General features: G+C 50.6%; 1 protein-coding gene and 5 pseudogenes across 1 annotated transcript; all 6 read right to left on the bottom strand.

Moving 5' to 3' along the window:
• Positions 1-1,696: 1,696 nt before the first annotated feature.
• LOC146994596 (U2 spliceosomal RNA) lies at positions 1,697-1,846 on the bottom strand (annotated as a pseudogene).
• A 1,917-nt stretch (positions 1,847-3,763) lies between these two features.
• LOC146994595 (U2 spliceosomal RNA) lies at positions 3,764-3,939 on the bottom strand (annotated as a pseudogene).
• Positions 3,940-7,173: 3,234 nt separating this feature from the next.
• Positions 7,174-8,887, bottom strand: LOC146994594 (uncharacterized). Its single transcript, XM_085826504.1, has one exon. The coding sequence runs from the start codon at positions 8,805-8,807 to the stop codon at positions 7,581-7,583; it is 1,227 nt and encodes a 408-aa protein (XP_085682630.1). The 5' UTR covers positions 8,808-8,887; the 3' UTR covers positions 7,174-7,580.
• A 6,485-nt stretch (positions 8,888-15,372) lies between these two features.
• LOC118179695 (U2 spliceosomal RNA) lies at positions 15,373-15,522 on the bottom strand (annotated as a pseudogene).
• Positions 15,523-17,438: 1,916 nt separating this feature from the next.
• Positions 17,439-17,612, bottom strand: LOC146994593 (U2 spliceosomal RNA; annotated as a pseudogene).
• A 5,821-nt stretch (positions 17,613-23,433) lies between these two features.
• LOC146994592 (U2 spliceosomal RNA) lies at positions 23,434-23,583 on the bottom strand (annotated as a pseudogene).
• Between the last annotated feature and the right edge of the window lie 674 nt (positions 23,584-24,257).

The following is a 24,257-nucleotide window of genomic DNA, read 5'->3' as shown; positions in this document are numbered from 1 at the left end:
AAGCGGCGTCAGTCAGTGTCTCAGGAGTTGAGGAAGTAAAGTCATCGTCTCCAGGAGAGGTGGGAGGCGGAGCCTGTCTGTGACGGAGGTGACGATGGGACCGCAGCTGTTTCTTATTCAGGCAGGAGCAACCACTATCCGGGCAGGTGACGGCAAACGCCAGTTGAGGTGTGGAAGCATTAGTCTTTGGTCCAGGTATGACGGTGGGAGTAGAATTCCTGGCCGGGAGGGTGAAGTATGGTGTCGACGGGATTGACGTCTCCGAAGGTGGCAGCAAGTTCCTTGTGTTCTCCGCAGGAAACACCTTGGATTTAGCAGGTACGTTGGACGTCAGAGACTCCGTCCCCGCGGTGGAGGTGATCACTGCGCAGAGAGGACCGGTTGAAGCAGGATGAGCAGAACTCTCTCTCATGGATGGCGAAGAAAGAGCTTCAGCGTAAGTGCGTGGGGGTGAGATCGTGAGTGTGTTCGATGAGCAGGCATGACCAGCCGCCGTCCGAGCCCGTGTATGATGACATACGGGCGAGATCAATGACCCAGGAATGCTCGCAGCTACCCTTCTGTCAGGAGGTGGGTGGAGCTGACTGTCTTTCTCCTGCACGTGCGTCCTTGTATGCCTTCTGAGGCCCCTTCTGCTCGTACACTCCAATCCGCAGACGTAGCATGCGAATGTAGACTGGGGTGTGGTGGGCGTGTCCTTGGCAGAGGAGGACGTGTGAGCAGACTTGGCGAGTGATGAACCCTCTGGTGTCCTTCGTTCACTAGGTTGACAAGTGACCACAGGTAGGAGCGGTGTGCAGCCAGAAGTCTTGGCTTGAATTCTATCCAACAGTTGGCGTAAGTGTCCACCTTTGGAAAGGGGCGGTCCAGAGGGTGTAACGAAAGCTGGCACGTGTCTGGGCAAGGAGGACGACCCGGTGGGCGTGGCTTCACTAGTGGCGATACTCCCGTAGTAGTAGGTGGGCACACTCCTGGCAGACGAGCCGGCTCCGGGCAGGCAAGGCGTGGCACTAGGGACCACAGCGGCGACTCCAGGATGAGCAGTGGCACTAGAAGATGCAGGAACAGCTCTGGAACCTCCAGTGGCAATTTCGGGAGAGGCACTCGCTCCAAGGGCAGGAATAGCTCCGGCAGATCCAGCGACGACACAAGAGTTTCCATCGGAGGATCCATGGTCTGCAGCGGCGACTTGGGAAGTAGCCGGAACGGATTGGATCAATCCAGGGACAGATGCAACCGGGAAGGCTCCGGCCGTCACAGGGATGTCTTCAGAAGCTCCAGGGTAGGCAGGAATGGCCTCAGACAATCCGGGGGCCTCAGCTTCTGCATCAGGCGCACCAGGAGAGGCTCCAATAGATCCAGGGATGGCTTGGGAAGCATCAGCGGCTGATCCCGGAGCAAGAGGGACGACTCCATTGGATCCAGGGATAGCTCCAGCGGGAACGGCGGGCACTCCATGGTCAACAGCTCCTCCAGGGACTCCATGAACAGCACGGGAACAGGTTCCAATGGATCCAGCAACAGGACCTCCAGCGGGAACGGCAGGCACTCCACGGTCAACAGCTACAACAGGAACGTCTCCAGGGACTCCATGCACCGTATGGGAACCTGCTCCGGCATCCAGGACTCCAAAACTGTCTTCAGGAGGCGGTGAGCGTCTTCCAGGGCTCCGAACTCCAGGCGGTGGGCGGGGCCTCGGCGGTGGGCGAGGCCTAGAAACAGGAAACATCTTTAGCCACCAGTCTACCTGTAAAAACAGTAAGAAGTGACCAAAAAAGATGAAAAAGTATCGGCAACTCGACCGATTTACTACACTTTGATCTTAGCCAAAAGGCCGAGAAGCGATGCAGAATTCTCTGGCGTGATGAATTCACTTTCAATTTTTCATATTTCAAAAGTCCTGAGCATTCGTGCAGGGGGAGAAGGGGGTGCAGAAGACTCAGGTTAGCGAGTGCTGCTTGGGGGGTTTTTATGATATGTCGTTATTTCATCCTCCTCCTGTGTTACAAAAAAAGAGGTGTACAAGGATGACCAATTTCTGTCTAGTCAAGTGGATCATTTTGCGGTCCTTTCTAATGTTCCCATTCTGGAGGCGTCAGTCTCCTCCTCCTTGGGCGGGGCTAGTTTTAAAAAGCCAAGGACGTTAAAAGTTCATTTCATTCAAGATTCAATTGCAAATTTTATTCTTACTACAGCAAATGAACCACAATGCTGAAATATCCTCACAGATATTTCTACAATATCGCAATAACTTACAGTAGTTATATTGGACGTTTTACGGAAACGTTGGCCGGAACAAAATTCAAAGTAGAAAAAGTTAATCCGATCTCAACGCGAAATCGCTACAGTCAATAACAGCAGTAAGTAAACAACTGAATTCCGGTGTTTTCCTCCAGCTTTTATAAGCTTATGCACCATGCAACATAATATTCTCGTATTTTCTCAATTTTTTTTCAGATGGGAAAAGAGGACAATGAAATATTCATGAAAGTGTTCATTTCTCTGGAGTAGCTTCCTCCTCAGAAAAATCTCATTCTTCACTGCAGGTGAATATAAAACAAATGTAATTACAAAGGCAATAAAAATAGCAAAACCAAAAATAAATAAATAAATATTCCTGGAGTTATCGAATGCCCATGCTTGGGAAGAAATTATTTTTTGTGATTAAACAAATATTGAGACAGTAAAATTTATCAGCCAAAACTGCATTACATAATGCCAGAGTTTGATTGACACAAACTCGACATGCACAGTCCAGCACATGGTTTCCAACTCAGAGATACTCTCTCTCTCTCTTCAGTTCAAACGTTGCACTTGAAAACACAGAGTGAAATATTAGGAACTTAAAACAATTAAACAAACAGAAAAATTACAAAAAACACTTTACAAATTAATTTGTAATATGTACAATAAAACAGTACTTTTTAATTTACAATTAATGATTACTTTGTATTCTACACTTCCACACTAGTGGCGGGCAAGCCATCTCAAAACTCAGAATAAACTGCTTCCTGCATAGTGCAGCCATCTATTGGCATTTTCCCGTTTGTTAATATTAATGTGCCAACAAAATAAATGAATGAATGAATAAAAACATAAATACAACAATCCTTAACAATAATTGTAGACCATTACAATTAGCTGGCGTTTAGAAATCATACAGAGACAAACAAAACAAACAAAACATTAGGAAACAGACAGAAAAAACTTTGTTGCTGCAGTGTGCCTACAAACATTTTACACCCTTTTGAGAGTTATTTACAATAAAAAGGCTCGTGTGTTGAAAGAAGCAATGTGTATACGCGCGCTGTAGTGGGAAAGATCTGGCAAATGTGAATAGGAATTCTCTCAAACTTACATGAAATTAGACAAAAATGTTACTGCAAATGAAATTTGAGTGATATTTCGAGGCCGATCTTCCTTCAATCAGTCAGACAGAATGAGTAAGTTGTTAACAGTACGGGGAAAAAAATGTGGATTTTATGGGATTTCTGTAAATACGAATAAAACTTCGTATTTACAGAAACCAGAACTTGACACTGAAAAGAACGAGGGTTAAACCCGAGGCTCCAGAATGTTCCCATTCCGAGGAAAAGAACGAGGGGCTCGAGCAATAGCAAGTTAAAAAAAAGGCAGGTCGCCGCACACTCGTACAAAGGTATGATGTTGTCAGACCTTCGGTTTTCTGAAATTTGAAGGGGCCATTTTAAAAGGACGTTTTCCTGAGGATGCAGTGGGTGAGTGAAGTTTCTGCTTTTTGGATATATTGTGGGCCGTATCCTGCAAGTAGTGCCATAGCAGGCCAACCCGTGGCGAGGGCGGAATAAATTCCTAACCACAAGCCTATCTGCAAAGATTAGTTTAATATCTTGACGTCATGTCGACGTCGTATCAGATATTAAGCTGATAAGAACAGAAAATTTTTATTAACAAATGTTTCTTGCCATTTTACATAGTGTTGGTAAGACCATGGCATGCTATACCAACAACGCACACAGTGCGATTTTAGGTTTCATATTTATTTGTTGTGAGAGATATGTACATATTTACAATATTTACAAAATTTGCATAACTGTGAAAGTCCTTTATACAAGAGTTGTCCCATGACCGCATCCTGACAAGCTGTCACTGAGTCCAACAGTGCCTAATTAGGACTGTTTTACCCCAGTGAGGTGCTCAACATACACGTCCCTAGAAAATTTAATAGTTTCGCTAACTGCGAGTTTCTTCAAAAGGTTTCCGTATTTGTTGCTGCACAGCCTGCGTAGCACTCTATCGTTCTTGTCGTCCCAAGAGCGGAGAGAACCAATGATGATGGGATGAATCTGAACATCGGTGTAGTCTTTCCTGAGCAGCTCAGCAACCGGACGGTACTTGGAAATCTTCTCCTCTCTGGCGGAAGAAAAAGCAGCAAGCCTATTCTCGAACGGGATGGTGACGTCGATTACCAGAGCGGAGGAGCCTTTGCGAAGAACCAGATCGGGGCGGAGAGAAGTACCAGGGAAGACTTGGTTGCAGAAGAGCACATCCCAGCGCCCACTCGCGGCCTTCTTCAGCCGTTCAACCACAGCATTGTGACGCCGCTGGAAAATGGAAGAATAACGCATACAGTGGTTAAGGACATGTGGGAGCGTTTCTTCACTGAAATTGCAACGGCGTCATCCACGGCGTGAACGGTCCCAGGGCTTGCAGCAATTGAGAGGTACCAGGTTCAGCCTGGCACGGTGAACAAATCTCCAGTCCGCGAAGCGCGTGAAGGACCCCTCTCTGAAGAAGTGCGAGCTCGAGCGCGAGACGGCAACACATTCCATGGCCTTACCCTGGTTCGGGAGGAGGGACAGGTCACTAATACGGGTAACCCGTCTTAGGGTCCGGAAAGCCCGGAAGATGGTGTGCTTCTGGCTCGGGAAGATGGTGTTAGGACCACAGGAAATGGAGGGAGACCCACCAGCATCGATAGTCCAAACAATCTTGAGGCGCCGAGATGCGGACCTTGCGGCAGACCACGTAGAGGAGATGGAATTGCAAGAGGCGGCAAAGGGAGCCTCGTCCGAAGCAGACAGGAACTGTGCCACTAACTCAGAAGAAGGAGCGAATCCGATGCGTGCACGGACGAAGGAGGTCAGATCATCCCAGGCGGAAGCACGAACAAAGGGATCTCTAGCGCAGAGCAGCTTGAAGGCAGAGTCGACGGCAGCGATGTCTGAATCCTCCGCAGCGAGTGGAATGCCAAGGGCACCTTTGCCGGAAAGGCCATAAAGATAATTGTTAGATGCCTCGGGAGGAAGATTCAGGGTCTTCTTGAGGGCAGGACGCAGAAAATCGTCAATCTTCTTCCAGTCTCCCTTAGCGTGCTGCGAAGTCCTCATGAAGAAGAGGAGAGAGGGAAAATAAGAAAGTCTTCATTGCATCCAGGCGTTGCCACGGAGCGAGCTTCGAGTCCATAATCTTCTTAGCCAGGATCAAGAAATCACGTAGCTGCGCACGGAGAGGTGGAAGGTGGAAGCCCACGGGTTTCCCGAGGAAACGGAAGTGATCACCATCACCAAGGGCGTGGATAGGGATGCCATCCAGGTAGAAGACGGTCGGACGCACTCTAGCAGGGCGAGAAGCATCAGGGTGAAGTGTGTGGCATTTACCGGGATTAAGCTGAAGACCAAGACGAGAGAAGACGTCAGAAATGCGATCCAGGTCATCCTGAAGAACGTAAAGAGAAGGAGCGAGCAGGAGGACGTCATCGGCGAAGGCGAGGACACGAGGCGAGGAAGGAGAAGAGCCAACAGAGCGGAGAACAGGATCAATGGCCAGGTTAAACAGGAGGCCGCTCAAGGGACACCCCTGACGAACACCGGCATTGATGTCAACAGGGCCAGAAACACCGTCGGAAGAGAGGAAGCAGGTAGAGGAATTCCTGTAGAGGTCTTGGATTAAGGAGACGAAGTCCTCCCCGACACCAGACGTGAGTAGTGCAGTGAAGATCGCAGAGTGCGGGACCGAGCCGAAGGCGTTGGCAATGTCGAGAGAGGCCAGACAGAGCTCAGACTTCGTCCTACGGGCAAGCTGGAACCGCTGCTGGACGATGAAGTTGTGCTCAAGAACCCCATCGTGCGGCATGAATCCTTTCTGTGAGGGGTGGAGAATCTCGTTGTCACATAACCAGTGCGTGAGACGTTTCGCTAGACATCCAGAGAAAAGGCGAGCAATTGAAGAACTGAGGGCAATTGGCCTCCAGTTTTCAATCACCGACGGGTCCCCTTTCTTGAAGATGAGGAACGAACGGGAAGATTTCCATGAGGACGGAACACGCCGGAAGCGAAGACAGATGTTGAATATCTCACTCAAGATCTTGCAGTCTGGATCAGCCTCTCGCCAGTGGGCATACGAGAGGCGGTCAGGGCCGGGCGCAGAGTTCTCACAGGAGCGAAGCTTGGCAAGAACCTCGGCAGGAGAGAAAAAAGACAAATCGAGAGGAGGACGTTCCGGGATACAGGTAGTGAAGATAGATGAGTCAGAGTCTCTGGCGGAGTACCTTGAGGAGAATTCGAGGGCGATCTCTTCTGCAGGAATGGAGCAAGGAGGAGAGCTGTCAGAGGAAAGGAGACGGATGGCTCTGCGACGATTTCTCCGGTATAAACGTTGAATGACCCGAGGATTAGAGGTGTTGACCGGGCGCGGAGAACCAGGCACAGGAGGAGAAGGAGGAGGGAGCTTGACAATTTCTGAGGCAGACTCCGTGACGTTCAGAAGGCAGGCCTCAAAGGAGTCCCAAGCATCATCGTCAGTAGTCCCAGAAGAAAAGCTATGCAGGGAATCCCAGAAGTTCAGGAGAGGAGGCTCAGTGACCGGAATTACGTCTGCAGGAGGAATACGAGCAGGGTCATCAGCGGCCACAACGGGGACAACCTCATGAAGGTCGACATCAGGAAACTCGGAAGTGGGGAAGACGGCAGAAGATTGTGTGTCATCAGCAGGTGACGAAGAGGAGGGAGGAGATGCAGAGACGAGGCAATCAGGGGGAACAACAGCACGGGAGGAGGAGGCAGCAGGTGAGGCAGAAGTCGACACAGGAGCAGGATGCGCGGCCGAAGAGGGATGAAGAAGCCCTGAACGAGGAGCATCAGGAGTAGCCCTGGAGACGTCGGGAGGAGAAGGTGGCAGCGAGTGAGAGGCCGATACAGCGGGAGACGAATCGGAAGAGCAAGGAGATGGGACTGGAGCAGGTGAAGAAGGAGCGTCCAAAGAAGTCACAGGAGGAGCTGGAGCGGACGTAGCCGGAGATCTGGAGGACACGTCAGCGGGTGAAGAAGAGGCACCAGGTGGAGGGTGCGGCTGTCTACGGCGCTGTCGCTGAGGCACAGGAGCAGGAAGATGAATGTTGTGGTCAATAGAAGAGTTCCTCTCAGCACGCCGGTGGAATTCGGAGTGGTTGAATAACCCTTTCCGGGAAGGACACGAGAACGGACAAACTGTACACTTCCAGCGGAAAGAGCCACCAGTGGAGATGACGGGAGGCGAGGTGCGGAAACAGGCATGGACAGAAACCTTGTTGGCAAGCCGGGAGTTGCAAAGGCTCCACCATTTCATGAAGAAATGGGGGTCAGATGTTCCTGGAGAAGGTGTCTGGTGAGGGATCTCTTCATGCAGGACCAGGAGTTGGAGCGGAACAGGAGGCTGCAATTGGGCTCTGTGCACGTGAAGACATCGCTTACAGGAAAGACGAGATGGAGCGTGGTACCCTCGCGGCACGTAGTAGAAGGAATAGGAGCGCCTGAAGATGGAGCATTGGAAGGAGGCGGTGAGGCTTGAAGAGAAGTAGACGGGAGCTGCGGATGGCCAGTGGAAGAGAAGTCAGCAGCACCAGGAGAGGCGGGAGGAGGAGCAAGGCGATGACGGCGGAAGCGGTGAAAGCGTAGCTGTCTCTTGTTGAGGAACGACTTACCACACGTTGGACAGTCAACCGGAGAAGAGCAAGTGGAGACACCAGGAGACGCGGGCACAGCAGCAGGAGGAGAAATACCAGAATCCGGGCGTGAAGGAGACCCCCGCCTAGAAGCAGATTCGTCGGAAAGCAGGAGAGACGCTCTGTCGCCAGAAGTTGCAGGAGCAGGAACAGGAGAGGAGGAAGCACTAGGAGTTTCATCTGCAGAGATCGCAGAGGACGGCGAACGAACTGTAGGACTACCCGAAGGAGAAGTAGATGTGGCAGATCGAGCAACCAGCGTGTCAGCAGCAACAGGAGACTTGGTCGGAGAAGTGTGCGAGCAGGAGTGTCCAGCAGCAGCACGTGATCTTGTGTGGTGACACACTGGGGAATCTGAAGAAGGGGCACTGGTAGCAGGGATGGAGCCAGGAGAAGGTAAGGATGGAGCCGAAGTAAGAGGCACGAGCGGTGCAGTGAGCGTTTCCGAAGGAGGCGAAGTCCGGGAGCGGGAAGCGAAGACATCATTGCAGATGCGAGAGGAGGCAGACGTCCTGGCAGAGATGATGGAGAGCATCTGGCACAGGGAACCACTTCTCAGCAGAGGAGGACCAGAGGGAACAGCAGCGGCAGAGATGTGGCGACGTGGAGCAGGAGCAGGGTGAAGACTACCAGACCGCGTTGTCATCACGGAGGAGTGACCAGAAGCGGGCAAATGGCTCAGAGGTCTGCGTGGCGTCGTGTCCAGCGATCCATCGGGGCATCCAGCACTCTGTGGCAGTCCACCAAGGACAGATGGCATCGGAGGGAGACCAGGAGTAGTCGGAGAAGGAAGGCGAGGCGGCCTCTCTGGCAAAATGATCTGATGCGCTGACGCAGGATCAGACATAGCTGAAAAAACTAAAGAAACAGTAACACAAATAACTAGCAAATTATCCAATTGGCAAGATCAAAGTGAGGCAGCGGGGGGAGCTTCAATTTCGGCTTTTGGTGGACCCAAGAAAGGAAGATAAGAACGAGGAAAAGAAAAGGAGGGAAGAGCAAAAGAAGAAGGAGGAAAACGAGGGAAAGAGCAAAAGAAGAAGGAAGGAAAAGTAGGGAGAGAGTAAAGTCGAAGCCACGCCCACCCGGCTGAGTGAGGCAGCGGAAAGGAAGTTTCAGGGCTTATCAAAACAGAAAAGACACCGTAAACGGAGTATTTCTGAAATAAAAAGCGAGAAGACATAGAAAAGAAACCATTTCTCACTAGGGACGACTGAAAAACAGCCGAAGCAGTAAGAAGGGAGAAGAAAAAGTTAGGCCCCGCCCAGCACCGAAATATACTGCAAGCAGTATAAACAGTGTAGACGGGAAAGAACCTGCTCGCTCACAGGCAACCTGCACGCTCACAGGTGAAAGGGCCCCATTGAACGCAAGTAAAGAACGTATTCGAACCATCAAGCGTCAATGGGAGGGGAGAGACAGAGAGAAAGAAAGCAAAACTTACGTAGGATCCACCTCGACTCCGCTTTCAGCTCCGTCCACCAGACGAGTAAACTATTCCATCAGCATGGTGTCTGGAAATCTGAAAAAAGAACAAAATAAGACATCAGATTAAGCTGATAAGAACAGATGTTTTTTATTGAACAATATTTTTGGCCACTTTACAAAAGAATGATATTTGCGTGGCAGAAATATCATTTTACAATTCTATTATACATTAATTTTCTATTTACAATTATTTAGAGAGCGAAGCAGATATGTACAACAACTATTTTCAGAACCAAGCACTTATGTACAACATACTAGGTTTTTCTTTCTACTTACATATTTCGGGGGTTTGTACTTTGTGAACACTTAATCGGATAGTTCAGTGAGTCCATGTTAAATTTACCAGTTCTCCTGTCTGACGTCCGTGAGATGCTCCACATAGATATCCCTTGATTTACTTATTGTTTCACTTACGATGAGCTTTCGCATAAGTGATGCGTACTTCCTGCTGCAGATCCTGCTGAGAACTTTATCGTTGTTTGGATCCCATGATCCTAGTGCTCCGATTACAATTGCTTCTACGCGCACATCGTTGTATGTAGATTTCAGTGCTTCGATTAGCGGACGGTACTTGTTCATCTTCTCTCGGCGAGCAGCATCAAATGAAGACCGACGGTTGTCAAAAGCAACTGTTATGTCTAGGATGAGGCATGCGTTGTCTCTTGTTAGGATGATGTCCGGGCGTAGCGGGAGTCCTCTGACTGGCCGGTTCTCGGAGAGGAGCTGCCACCTTCCACTGGCTGCCTTTTTAATCCTCTCTACCACTGCATTGTGCCTCGCTTGGTAGAGACGGCTGTATTTCACGCAGTGGCAGAGGACATGCGGGAGGGTCTCGAGCTCAAAGTTGCACCTTCTGCAGCCACGGGAGCCATTCACATTCCGACGAACACCGTTCAGGGGGACGAGGTTTAGCCTTGCACGATGTATAAATCGCCAGTCGGCGAATCGTGTAAATGCCCCGTTCCGGAAAAAATGAGAGCTTGCTTTGGCAGCCGCTGCGCATTCCATCGCCTTGCCCTGGTTGGGATAAGTGATGAGTTTCTCTGCGCGGGATTTCTTGATGGCATTCCGCAGGGTGCGGAATACAAGGCGTCGCTTGCCGGCTGTTATGGTGGTACCGTCATGAGAGATCTCCACAGTGTGGTCGTCAGAAATTGTCCACGTGACTTTTAGGCGACGGGCTGCGCTTCTGGCCGCGGACCAAACTGATGAAATTCGGTTGGAGGTGCTCCTGGGAAAGTCTTCGTCACATCCCGAAAGGAAAGCTGCAATCTCAGAGAAGGAAGGAACCCTTTTCAGTCGTCCACTTACAAGTCGCGTAAGGTCCTCCCAAGCGAGCTGTTGTATCCCAGGGTCCAATGAAGTGAGCAACTTGAAAGCGCTGTCAATCCTTGCTATATCTGAGCTTTCGGCAGCCAGCGGGATACCAAAGCATGCAGATTCCTTCGCGCCGTAAAGATATTCATTTGCCGCCTCGGGAGGTAGGTCTAGAGTCCTCTTTAGTAGCGGGCGCACATGTGAGTCAATCTTTGCCCAGTCGGTTTTCTTCAACCGGGCCGTCCTCATATCAAAATCCATTGATGGAAACACAAAGGATTTGAGCGCGTCAATGCGCTGCCAGGGAGCAAGTGGCGAATTCAGGATCATCTCGCATTTCTGTAGGTAAGTATTGAGTGCCTCGATGTCCGGTGGTTGGTTGAATCCAATTGGTTTCCCCAAAAATTCCTCACCTTCACCCTCACGAAGACACCTGATGGCAGTGCCGTCGATCGAGAACTGAGAGTGGCGGACACCCGTTGGGCGAGCTCCGGAGATATGTAGGGAGAAGCATTTTCTGGGGTTGATGTAGAGGCCAAGCTTTCCAACCAGGTTGTGCGTCAGATTGAGTTGTGTTTGCAGCTCCGCAGGGGAGGGCGCGAGTAGCAGTAGGTCGTCGGCATACGCCAGTATGCGGTGTAGAGGACTTTGCCCTTGGACTGCGACAAGTATCGGGTTGATGGTCAAGTTGAACAACAGCCCACTTAGGGGGCAACCCTGACGTACTCCGATGTCAATTGGAATTGGATCCGTGGGGCCTTCCTCTGTGAAGACGCGTGTGGACGCATCCGTGTACAGCTCCTGTATCAGCTCGGTGAAATGATTCCCAACTCCAGAGGCTCGAAGCGCAGCAAAAATTGCATCGTGGGGCACGGATCCGAAGGCATTGGATAGGTCCAATGACGCCAGGCAGATGTCAGATTGGCTGGTCCGTGCTAGCTGGATTCTCTGCTGAACAACGAAGTTATTTTCAAACACCCCGTCGAAGGGTAGAAATCCCTTCTGTGACGGGGAGAGGATGCAGTTGTCGATGAGCCAAGAAGTGAACCGTCGTGCCAGGCAACCACAGAACAGCTTGGCAATCGTAACACTCAGCGAGATAGGACGCCAGTTTTTGATGTTATGCGGGTCACCCCCTTTGGGTAACAGGATAGTACGAGAGTCTTTCCAAGCTGCAGGGACTTTCCTAGCTTTCAAGCAGATGTTGAAGATGGCTGCGAGTACTGTACAGTCCGGATCAACGGCCTTCCAATGGTTGTATGAGAGTCGATCGTCTCCGGGTGCCGAGTTTTCAGTTGAATAGAGTTCCTTGCGATCTCTGCAGGAGAAAATGGAGAGAGGTCAAGTTCTCTGGGGAGAGGGGATGGTGAGGTGTACACTGAGGTGTCAACTCGGTTGTTGCATAGGGCAGCAGCAAAGTGATCTTGTATATCCTGTCTTCCAATTGGGCATCTCTGTGAATCATCCCCGCAAATCAGTCGGACCGCTCTGCGTCGGTTACGACGGTAGAGTTTCTGGAGCAACTTTGGGTCATCACGTATCTTGGCGGAATTGTTGTTGTTTCCAGTTACATCCTCGCTAGCGGGAGGAAGACGAACTGCACTCGCGGCGGCCATCAAGATCTCGTCAAGTAACGTGGAAAAGGCATCCCACTCCTCAGTGGTCATCGGGTCGGAAAACTCTTCCAGTCGTTCTACGAAGTGTTCAAGGGGGGACGTGACTTGTATTTCTACACCACCCAGTGGAGATCTCTCGGCATCATCCGATACGGCTTCTGGAACCGGTGAGTCGGGTGTAACTGTAGGACCGGTAGGTGAAAGCGAATCCGGGAAGGACGGCTCTGGGGAGTGTTCTTCAAAGGAAGGGTTGGTTCCCAGATTGTCAGTCAAAGGCGCATCAACCTGTGGGGTAGTCCTCATGTCTGTTCCTGGAGGTGCGGCATCCTCTTGATAGGGCAAGGTATTAGGGTCTGTTGCACTTGTCGATTGGTAGGCAGTGGAAGGTCCATCAGTTCTAGCATCATCTTGGCGAGATGTACGGAATCGTGCAGTCCGTGCCTGTCGTCTTGCCGAGGTGGAGGGAAGGAGAGGCGTCACTAGAGGTGGCTGGAGTAAGCGCTGTCGTTCACGTCGGTGGCGTGCTTGGTGGTTAAGGAATCCACCCCGTGTTTGGCATGAGAAGTCGCACTGGGTACATCTCCAACGATGTTGAATGCCCGATTCGACGACTACGGGCCGGTCTCTAAAGCATTGATGGGTCGAGACCTTAACGGCGATGGGCAATAGGCAGTGTGCACACCAGTTCCGAGTGCTAGCAACATCTATGCCATGTGTGTACAAGAGGTGTCTGCAGAGCGAGTGGCGGAGTTGGGTCCAGCGTTTCGAATGGAATGTCCTATGGCAGTCCCTTTCGGTGCAGTGGAGTGTGTCTTGCATCGGGAAGACTAGATGGACAATAGAGTCACGTCGGCAGGATGTCTCTGGGCAGGACTCATGATTCTCCACATGAGTGGGCATAGGCAAAGGCTCCCTCACTGACAGGTTCTGCAATGGCCTGCTAGGACGTGGGCCAGGTGCAATTTGCTCAGTAGAAGTCGTAGCAGCATGTGAGCGTATTACATTGCTGTCTGGTGCGGGCAATTCAGTAGAGAGCAGATCAGTCCTTTCTGAGGGAGTGAGGCATAGGATGAGGACGTCCGCATCAGTCGTGTCTCCAGCGCTGGAGGTAGTATCCAAGCGTGTCTGGCAGGGTACTTGAGGTGCGACATCGGATTCACCAGGTAGGTCTTTACTAGGCGAAGTGGTCACCGGGACAGTGGCAGTTAAAGCAGGTTGAGGAGCAGCGTCTGTTGAGCCAGAGGCAGTGCAGTCCGTGTGGACGGGGCCTGGTGCAGGAGCAGCGGGCGGTGAAGAAGCGGCGTCAGTCAGTGTCTCAGGAGTTGAGGAGGTAAAGTCATCGTCTCCAGGAGAGGTAGGAGGCGGAACCTGTCTGTGACGGAGGTGACGATGGGACCGCAGCTGTTTCTTATTCAGGCAGGAGCGACCACAATCCGGGCAGGTGACGGCAGACGCCAGTTGAGGTGTGGAAGCATTAGTCTTTGGTCCAGGTATGACGGTGGGAGTAGAATTCCTGGCCGGGAGGGTGAAGTATGGTGTCGACGGGATTGACGTCTCCGAAGGTGGCAGCAAGTTCCTTGTGTTCTCCGCAGGAAACACCTTGGATTTAGCAGGTACGTTGGACGTCAGAGACTCCGTCCCCGCGGTGGAGGTGATCACTGCGCAGAGAGGACCGGTTGAAGCAGGATGAGCAGAACTCACTCTCATGGATGGCGAAGAAAGAGCTTCAGCGTAAGTGCGTGGGGGTGAGATCGTGAGTGTGTTCGATGAGCAGGCATGACCAGCCGTAGTCCGAGCCCGTGTATGATGACATACGGGCGAGATCAATGACCCAGGAATGCTCGCAGCTACCCTTCTGTCAGGAGGTGGGTGGAGCTGACTGTCTTTCTCCTGCACGTGCGTCCTTGTATGCCTTCTGAGGCCCCTTCTGCTCGTACACTCCAATCCGCAGACGTAGCATGCGAATGTAGACTGGGGTGTGGTGGGCGTGTCCTTGGCAGATAAGGACGTGTGAGCAGACTTGGCGAGTGATGAACCCTCTGGTGTCCTTCGTTCACTAGGTTGACAAGTGACCACAGGTAGGAGCGGTGTGCAGCCAGAAGTCTTGGCTTGAATTCTATCCAACAGTTGGCGTAAGTGTCCACCTTTGGAAAGGGGCGGTCCAGAGGGTGTAACGAAAGCTGGCACATGTCTGGGCAAGGAGGACGACCCGGTGGGCGTGGCTTCACTAGTGGCGATACTCCCGTAGTAGTAGGTGGGCACACTCCTGGCAGACGAGCCGGCTCCGGACAGGCAAGGCGTGGCACTAGGGACCACAGCGGCGACTCCAGGATGAGCAGTGGCACTAGAAGATGCAGGAACAGCTCTGGAACCTCCAGTGGCAATTTCGGGAGAGGCACTCGCTCCAAGGGCAGGAATAGCTCCGGCAGATCCAGCGACGACACAAGAGTTTCCATCGGAGGATCGATGGTCTGCAGCGGCGACTTGGGAAGTAGCCGGAACGGATTGGATCAATCCAGGGACAGATGCAACCGGGAAGGCTCCGGCCGTCACAGGGATGTCTTCAGAAGCTCCAGGGTAGGCAGGAATGGCCTCAGACAATCCGGGGGCCTCAGCTTCTGCATCAGGCGCACCCGGAGAGGCTCCAATAGATCCAGGGATGGCTTGGGAAGCATCAGCGGCTGATCCCGGAGCAAGAGGGACGACTCCATTGGATCCAGGGATAGCTCCAGCGGGAACGGCGGGCACTCCATGGTCAACAGCTGCTCCAGGGACTCCATGAACAGCACGGGAACAGGTTCCAATGGATCCGGCAACAGGACCTCCAGCGGGAACGGCAGGCACTCCACGGTCAACAGCTACAACAGGAACGTCTCCAGGGACTCCATGCACCGTATGGGAACCTGCTCCGGCATCCAGGACTCCAAAACTGGCTTCAGGAGGCGGTGAGCGTCTTCCAGGGCTCCGAACTGCAGGCGGTGGGCGGGGCCTCGGCGGTGGGCGAGGCCTAGAAACAGGAAACATCTTTAGCCACCAGTCTACCTGTAAAAACAGTAAGAAGTGACCAAAAAAGATGAAAAAGTATCGGCAACTCGACCGATTTACTACACTTTGATCTTAGCCAAAAGGCCGAGAAGCGATGCAGAATTCTCTGGCGTGATGAATTCACTTTCAATTTTTCATATTTCAAAAGTCCTGAGCATTCGTGCAGGGGGAGAAGGGGGTGCAGAAGACTCAGGTTAGCGAGTGCTGCTTGGGGGGTTTTTATGATATGTCGTTATTTCATCCTCCTCCTGTGTTACAAAAAAAGAGGTGTACAAGGATGACCAATTTCTGTCTAGTCAAGTGGATCATTTTGCGGTCCTTTCTAATGTTCCCATTCTGGACGCGTCAGTCTCCTCCTCCTTCGGCGGGGCTAGTTTTAAAAAGCCAAGGACGTTAAAAGTTCATTTCATTCAAGATTCAATTGCAAATTTTATTCTTACTACAGCAAATGAACCACAATGCTGAAATATCCTCACAGATATTTCTACAATATCGCAGTAACTTACAGTAGTTATATTGGACGTTTTACGGAAACGTTGGCCGGAACAAAATTCAAAGTAGAAAAAGTTAATCTGATCTCAACGCGAAATCGCTACAGTCAATAACAGCAGTAAGTAAACAACTGAATTCCGGTGTTTTCCTCCAGCTTTTATAAGCTTATGCACCATGCAACATAATATTCTCGTATTTTCTCAATTTTTTTTCAGATGGGAAAAGAGGACAATGAAATATTCATGAAAGTGTTCATTTCTCTGGCGTAGCTTCCTCCTCCAAAAAATCTCATTCTTCACTGCAGGTGAATATAAAACAAATGTAATTACAAAGGCAATAAAAATAGCAAAACAAAAAATAAATAAATAAATATTCCTGGAGTTATCGAATGCCCATGCTTGGGAAGAAATTATTTTTTGTGATTAAACAAATATTGAGACAGTAAAATTTATCAGCCAAAACTGCATTACATAATGCCAGAGTTTGATTGACACAAACTCGACATGCACAGTCCAGCACATGGTTTCCAACTCAGAGATACTCTCTCTCTCTCTTCAGTTCAAACGTTGCACTTGAAAACACAGAGTGAAATATTAGGAACTTAAAACAATTAAACAAACAGAAAAATTACAAAAAACACTTTACAAATTAATTTGTAATATGTACAATAAAACAGTACTTCTTAATTTACAATTAATGATTACTTTGTATTCTACACTTCCACACTAGTGGCGGGCAAGCCATCTCAAAACTCAGAATAAACTGCTTCCTGCATAGTGCAGCCATCTATTGGCATTTTCCCGTTTGTTAATATTAATGTGCCAACAAAATAAATGAATGAATGAATAAAAACATAAATACAACAATCCTTAACAATAATTGTAGACCATTACAATTAGCTGGCGTTTAGAAATCATACAGAGACAAACAAAACAAACAAAACATTAGGAAACAGACAGAAAAATCTTTGTTGCTGCAGTGTGCCTACAAACATTTTACACCCTTTTGAGAGTTATTTACAATAAAAAGGCTCGTGTGTTGAAAGAAGCAATGTGTATACGCGCGCTGTAGTGGGAAAGATCTGGCAAATGTGAATAGGAATTCTCTCAAACTTACATGAAATGAGACAAAAATGTTACTGCAAATGAAATTTGAGTGATATTTCGAGGCCGATCTTCCTTCAATCAGTCAGACAGAATGAGTAAGTTGTTAACAGTACGGGAAAAAAAATGTGGATTTTATGGGATTTCTGTAAATACGAATAAAACTTCGTATTTACAGAAACCAGAACTTGACACTGAAAAGAACGAGGGTTAAACCCGAGGCTCCAGAATGTTCCCATTCCGAGGAAAAGAACGAGGGGCCCGAGCAATAGCAAGTTAAAAAAAGGCAGGTCGCCGCACACTCGTACAAAAGTATGATGTTGTCAGACCTTCGGTTTTCTGAAATTTGAAGGGGCCATTTTAAAAGGACGTTTTCCTGAGGATGCAGTGGGTGAGTGAAGTTTCTGCTTTTTGGATATATTGTGGGCCGTATCCTGCAAGTAGTGCCATAGCAGGCCAACCCGTGGCGAGGGCGGAATAAATTCCTAACCACAAGCCTATCTGCAAAAATTAGTTTAATATCTTGACGTCATGTCGACGTCGTATCAGATATTAAGCTGATAAGAACAGATGTTTTTTATTGAACAATATTTTTGGCCACTTTACAGAAGAATGATATTTCCGTGGCAGAAATATCATTTTACAATTCTATTATACATAAATTTTCTATTTACAATTATTTACAGAGCGAAGCAGATATGTACAACAACTATTTTCAGAACCAAGCACTTATGTACAACATACTAGGTTTTTCTTTCTACTTACATATTTCGGGGGTTTGTACTTTGTGAACACTTAATCGGATAGTTCATTGAGTCCATGTTAAATTTACCAGTTCTCCTGTCTGACGTCCGTGAGATGCTCCACATTGATATCCCTTGATTTACTTATTGTTTCACTTACGATGAGCTTTCGCATAAGTGATGCGTACTTCCTGCTGCAGATCCTGCTGAGAACTTTATCGTTGTTTGGATCCCATGATCCTAGTGCTCCGATTACAATTGCTTCTACGCGCACATCGTTGTATGTAGATTTCAGTGCTTCGATTAGCGGACGGTACTTGTTCATCTTCTCTCGGCGAGCAGCATCAAATGAAGACCGACGGTTGTCAAAAGCAACTGTTATGTCTAGGATGAGGCATGCGTTGTCTCTTGTTAGGATGATGTCCGGGCGTAGCGGGAGTTCTCTGACTGGCCGGTTCTCGGAGAGGAGCTGCCACCTTCCACTGGCTGCCTTTTTAATCCTCTCTACCACTGCATTGTGCCTCGCTTGGTAGAGACGGCTGTATCTCATGCAGTGGCAGAGGACATGCGGGAGGGTCTCGAGCTCAAAGTTGCATCTTCTGCAGCCACGGGAGCCATTCACATTGCGACGAACACCGTTCAGGGGGACGAGGTTTAGCCTTGCACGATGTATAAATCGCCAGTCGGCGAATCGTGTAAATGCCCCGTTCCGGAAAAAATGAGAGTTTGCTTTGGCAGCCGCTGCGCATTCCATCGCCTTGCCCTGGTTGGGATAAGTGATGAGTTTCTCTGCGCGGGATTTCTTGATGGCATTCCGCAGGGTGCGGAATACAAGGCGTCGCTTGCCGGCTGTTATGGTGGTACCGTCATGAGAGATCTCCACAGTGTGGTCGTCAGAAATTGTCCACGTGACTTTTAGGCGACGGGCTGCGCTTCTGGCCGCGGACCAAACTGATGAAATTGGGTTGGAGGTGCTCCTGGGAAAGTCTTCGTCACATCCCGAAAGGAAAGCTGCAATCTCAGAGAAGGAAGGAACCCTTTTCAGTCGTCCACTTACAAGTCGCGTAAGGTCCTCCCAAGCGAGCTGTTGTATCCCAGGGTCCAATGAAGTGAGCAACTTGAAAGCGCTGTCAATCCTTGCTATATCTGAGCTTTCGGCAGCCAGCGGGATACCAAAGCATGCAGATTCCTTCGCGCCGTAAAGATATTCATTTGCCGCCTCGGGAGGTAGGTTGAGAGTCCTCTTTAGTAGCGGGCGCACATGTGAGTCAATCTTTGCCCAGTCGGTTTTCTTCAACCGGGCCGTCCTCATATCAAAATCCATTGATGGAAACACAAAGGATTTGAGCGCGTCAATGCGCTGCCAGGGAGCAAGTGGCGAATTCAGGATCATCTCGCATTTCTGTAGGTAAGTATTGAGTGCCTCGATGTCCGGTGGTTGGTTGAATCCAATTGTTTTCCCCAAAAATTCCTCACCTTCACCCTCACGAAGACACCTGATGGCAGTGCCGTCGATCGAGAACTGAGAGTGGCGGACACCCGTTGGGCGAGCTCCGGGGATATGTAGGGAGAAGCATTTTCTGCGGTTGATGTAGAGGCCAAGCTTTCCAACCAGGTTGTGCGTCAGATTGAGTTGAGTTTGCAGCTCCGCAGGGGAGGGCGCGAGTAGCAGTAGGTCGTCGGCATACGCCAGTATGCGGTGTAGAGGACTTTGCCCTTGGACTGCGACAAGTATCGGGTTGATGGTCAAGTTGAACAACAGCCCACTTAGGGGGCAACCCTGACGTACTCCGATGTCAATTGGAATTGGATCCGTGGGGCCTTCCTCTGTGAAGACGCGTGTGGACGCATCCGTGTACAGCTCCTGTATCAGCTCGGTGAAATGATTCCCAACTCCAGAGGCTCGAAGCGCAGCAAAAATTGCATCGTGGGGCACGGATCCGAAGGCATTGGATAGGTCCAATGACGCCAGGCAGATGTCAGATTGGCTGGTCCGTGCTAGCTGGATTCTCTGCTGAACAACGAAGTTATTTTCAAACACCCCGTCGAAGGGTAGAAATCCCTTCTGTGACGGGGAGAGGATGCAGTTGTCGATGAGCCAAGAAGTGAACCGTTGTGCCAGGCAACCACAGAACAGCTTGGCAATCGTAACACTCAGCGAGATAGGACGCCAGTTTTTGATGTTATGCGGGTCACCCCCTTTGGGTAACAGGATAGTACGAGAGTCTTTCCAAGCTGCAGGGACTTTCCTAGCTTTCAAGCAGATGTTGAAGATGGCTGCGAGTACTGTACAGTCCGGATCAACGGCCTTCCAATGGTTGTATGAGAGTCGATCGTGTCCGGGTGCCGAGTTTTCAGCTGAATAGAGTTCCTTGCGATCTCTGCAGGAGAAAATGGAGAGAGGTCAAGTTCTCTGGGGAGAGGGGATGGTGAGGTGTACACTGAGGTGTCAACTCGGTTGTTGCATAGGGCAGCAGCAAAGTGATCTTGTATATCCTGTCTTCCAATTGGGCATCTCTGTGAATCATCCCCGCAAATCAGTCGGACCGCTCTGCGTCGGTTACGACGGTAGAGTTTCTGGAGCAACTTTGGGTCATCACGTATCTTGGCGGAATTGTTGTTGTTTCCAGTTACATCCTCGCTAGCGGGAGGAAGACGAACTGCACTCGCGGCGGCCATCAAGATCTCGTCAAGTAACGTGGAAAAGGCATCCCACTCCTCAGTGGTCATCGGGTCGGAAAACTCTTCCAGTCGTTCTACGAAGTGTTCAAGGGGGGACGTGACTTGTATTTCTACACCACCCAGTGGAGATCTCTCGGCATCATCCGATACGGCTTCTGGAACCGGTGAGTCGGGTGTAACTGTAGGACCGGTAGATGAAGGCGAATCCGGGAAGGACGGCTCCGGGGAGTGTTCTTCAAAGGAAGGGTTGGTTCCCAGATTGTCAGTCAAAGGCGCATCAACCTGTGGGGTAGTCCTCATGTCTGTTCCTGGAGGTGCGGCATCCTCTTGATAGGGCAAGGTATTAGGGTCTGTTGCACTTGTCGATTGGTAGGCAGTGGAAGGTCCATCAGTTCTAGCATCATCTTGGCGAGATGTACGGAATCGTGCAGTCCGTGCCTGTCGTCTTGCCGAGGTGGAGGGAAGGAGAGGCGTCACTAGAGGTGGCTGGAGTAAGCGCTGCCGTTCACGTCGGTGGCGTGCTTGGTGGTTAAGGAATCCACCCCGTGTTTGGCATGAGAAATCGCACTGGGTACATCTCCAACGATGTTGAATGCCCGATTCGACGACTACGGGCCGGTCTCTAAAGCATTGATGGGTCGAGACCTTAACGGCGATGGGCAATAGGCAGTGTGCACACCAGTTCCGAGTGCTAGCAACATCTATGCCATGTGTGTACAAGAGGTGTCTGCAGAGCGAGTGGCGGAGTTGGGTCCAGCGTTTCGAATGGAATGTCCTATGGCAGTCCCTTTCGGTGCAGTGGAGTGTGTCTTGCATCGGGAAGAGTAGATGGACAATAGAGTCACGTCGGCAGGATGTCTCTGGGCAGGACTCATGATTCTCCACATGAGTGGGCATAGGCAAAGGCTCCCTCACTGACAGGTTCTGCAATGGCCTGCTAGGACGTGGGCCAGGTGCAATTTGCTCAGTAGAAGTCGTAGCAGCATGTGAGCGTATTACATTGCTGTCTGGTGCGGGCAATTCAGTAGAGAGCAGATCAGTCCTTTCTGAGGGAGTGAGGCATAGGATGAGGACGTCCGCATCAGTCGTGTCTCCAGCGCTGGAGGTAGTATCCAAGCGTGTCTGGCAGGGTACTTGAGGTGCGACATCGGATTCACCAGGTAGGTCTTTACTAGGCGAAGTGGTCACCGGGACAGTGGCAGTTAAAGCAGGTTGAGGAGCAGCGTCTGTTGAGCCAGAGGCAGTGCAGTCCGTGTGGACGGGGCCTGGTGCAGGAGCAGCGGGCGGTGAAGAAGCGGCGTCAGTCAGTGTCTCAGGAGTTGAGGAGGTAAAGTCATCGTCTCCAGGAGAGGTGGGAGGCGGAGCCTGTCTGTGACGGAGGTGACGATGGGACCGCAGCTGTTTCTTATTCAGGCAGGAGCGACCACAATCCGGGCAGGTGACGGCAGACGCCAGTTGAGGTGTGGAAGCATTAGTCTTTGGTCCAGGTATGACGGTGGGAGTAGAATTCCTGGCCGGGAGGGTGGAGTATGGTGTCGACGGGATTGACGTCTCCGAAGGTGGCAGCAAGTTCCTTGTGTTCTCCGCAGGAAACACCTTGGATTTAGCAGGTACGTTGGACGTCAGAGACTCCGTCCCCGCGGGGGAGGTGATCACTGCGCAGAGAGGACCGGTTGAAGCAGGATGAGCAGAACTCACTCTCATGGATGGCGAAGAAAGAGCTTCAGCGTAAGTGCGTGGGGGTGAGATCGTGAGTGTGTTCGATGAGCAGGCATGACCAGCCGCCGTCCGAGCCCGTGTATGATGACATACGGGCGAGATCAATGACCCAGGAATGCTCGCAGCTACCCTTCTGTCAGGAGGTGGGTGGAGCTGACTGTCTTTCTCCTGCACGTGCGTCCTTGTATGCCTTCTGAGGCCCTTTCTGCTCGTACACTCCAATCCGCAGACGTAGCATGCGAATGTAGACTGGGGTGTGGTGGGCGTGTCCTTGGCAGAGGAGGACGTGTGAGCAGACTCGGCGAGTGATGAACCCTCTGGTGTCCTTCGTTCACTAGGTTGACAAGTGACCACAGGTAGGAGCCGTGTGCAGCCAGAAGTCTTGGCTTGAATTCTATCCAACAGTTGGCGTAAGTGTCCACCTTTGGAAAGGGGCGGTCCAGAGGGTGTAACGAAAGCTGGCACGTGTCTGGACAAGGAGGACGACCCGGTGGGCGTTGCTTCACTAGTGGCGATACTCCCGTAGTAGTAGGTGGGCACACTCCTGGCAGAAGAGCCGGCTCCGGGCAGGCAAGGCGTGGCACTAGGGACCACAGCGGCGACTCCAGGATGAGCAGCGGCACTAGAAGATGCAGGAACAGCTCTGGAACCTCCAGTGGCAATTTCGGGAGAGGCACTCGCTCCAAGGGCAGGAATAGCTCCGGCAGATCCAGCGACGACACAAGAGTTTCCATCGGAGGATCCATGGTCTGCAGCGGCGACTTGGGAAGTAGCCGGAACGGATTGGATCAATCCAGGGACAGATGCAACCGGGAAGGCTCCGACCGTCACAGGGATGTCTTCAGAAGCTCCAGGGTAGGCAGGAATGGCCTCAGACAATCCGGGGCCTCAGCTTCTGCATCAGGCGCACCAGGAGAGGCTCCAATAGATCCAGGGATGGCTTGGGAAGCATCAGCGGCTGATCCCGGAGCAAGAGGCACGACTCCATTGGATCCAGGGATAGCTCCAGCGGGAACGGCGGGCACTCCATGGTCAACAGCTGCTCCAGGGACTCCATGAACAGCACGGGAACAGGTTCCAATGGATCCGGCAACAGGACCTCCAGCGGGAACGGCAGGCACTCCATGGTCAACAGCTACAACAGGAACGTCTCCAGGGACTCCATGCACCGTATGGGAACCTGCTCCGGCATCCAGGACTCCAAAACTGGCTTCAGGAGGCGGTGAGCGTCTTCCAGGGCTCCGAACTGCAGGCGGTGGGCGGGGCCTCGGCGGTGGGCGAGGCCTAGAAACAGGAAACATCTTTAGCCACCAGTCTACCTGTAAAAACAGTAAGAAGTGACCAAAAAAGATGAAAAAGTATCGGCAACTCGACCGATTTACTACACTTTGATCTTAGCCAAAAGGCCGAGAAGCGATGCAGAATTCTCTGGCGTGATGAATTCACTTTCAATTTTTCATATTTCAAAAGTCCTGAGCATTCGTGCAGGGGGAGAAGGGGGTGCAGAAGACTCAGGTTAGCGAGTGCTGCTTGGGGGGTTTTTATGATATGTCGTTATTTCATCCTCCTCCTGTGTTACAAAAAAAGAGGTGTACAAGGATGACCAATTTCTGTCTAGTCAAGTGGATCATTTTGCGGTCCTTTCTAATGTTCCCATTCTGGACGCGTCAGTCTCCTCCTCCTTGGGCGGGGCTAGTTTTAAAAAGCCAAGGACGTTAAAAGTTCATTTCATTCAAGATTCAATTGCAAATTTTATTCTTACTACAGCAAATGAACCACAATGCTGAAATATCCTCACAGATATTTCTACAATATCGCAATAACTTACAGTAGTTATATTGGACGTTTTACGGAAACGTTGGCCGGAACAAAATTCAAAGTAGAAAAAGTTAATCTGATCTCAACGCGAAATCGCTACAGTCAATAACAGCAGTAAGTAAACAACTGAATTCCGGTGTTTTCCTCCAGCTTTTATAAGCTTATGCACCATGCAACATAATATTCTCGTATTTTCTCAATTTTTTTTCAGATGGGAAAAGAGGACAATGAAATATTCATGAAAGTGTTCATTTCTCTGGCGTAGCTTCCTCCT

This window comes from Stegodyphus dumicola, chromosome 11, assembly GCF_044657685.1.
Source record: "Stegodyphus dumicola isolate Sdum_Otavi_A_Nest chromosome 11, ASM4465768v1".
NCBI classification, from domain to species: domain Eukaryota; kingdom Metazoa; phylum Arthropoda; class Arachnida; order Araneae; family Eresidae; genus Stegodyphus; species Stegodyphus dumicola.
This window is presented reverse-complemented; position numbering and strand designations above follow the sequence as displayed.

Excerpts from the sequence above, each read along its gene's own strand:
- LOC146994594 (XM_085826504.1), bottom strand. The coding sequence starts at position 8,807 with ATGTCTGATCCTGCGTCAGCGCATCAGATCATTTTGCCAGAGAGGCCG.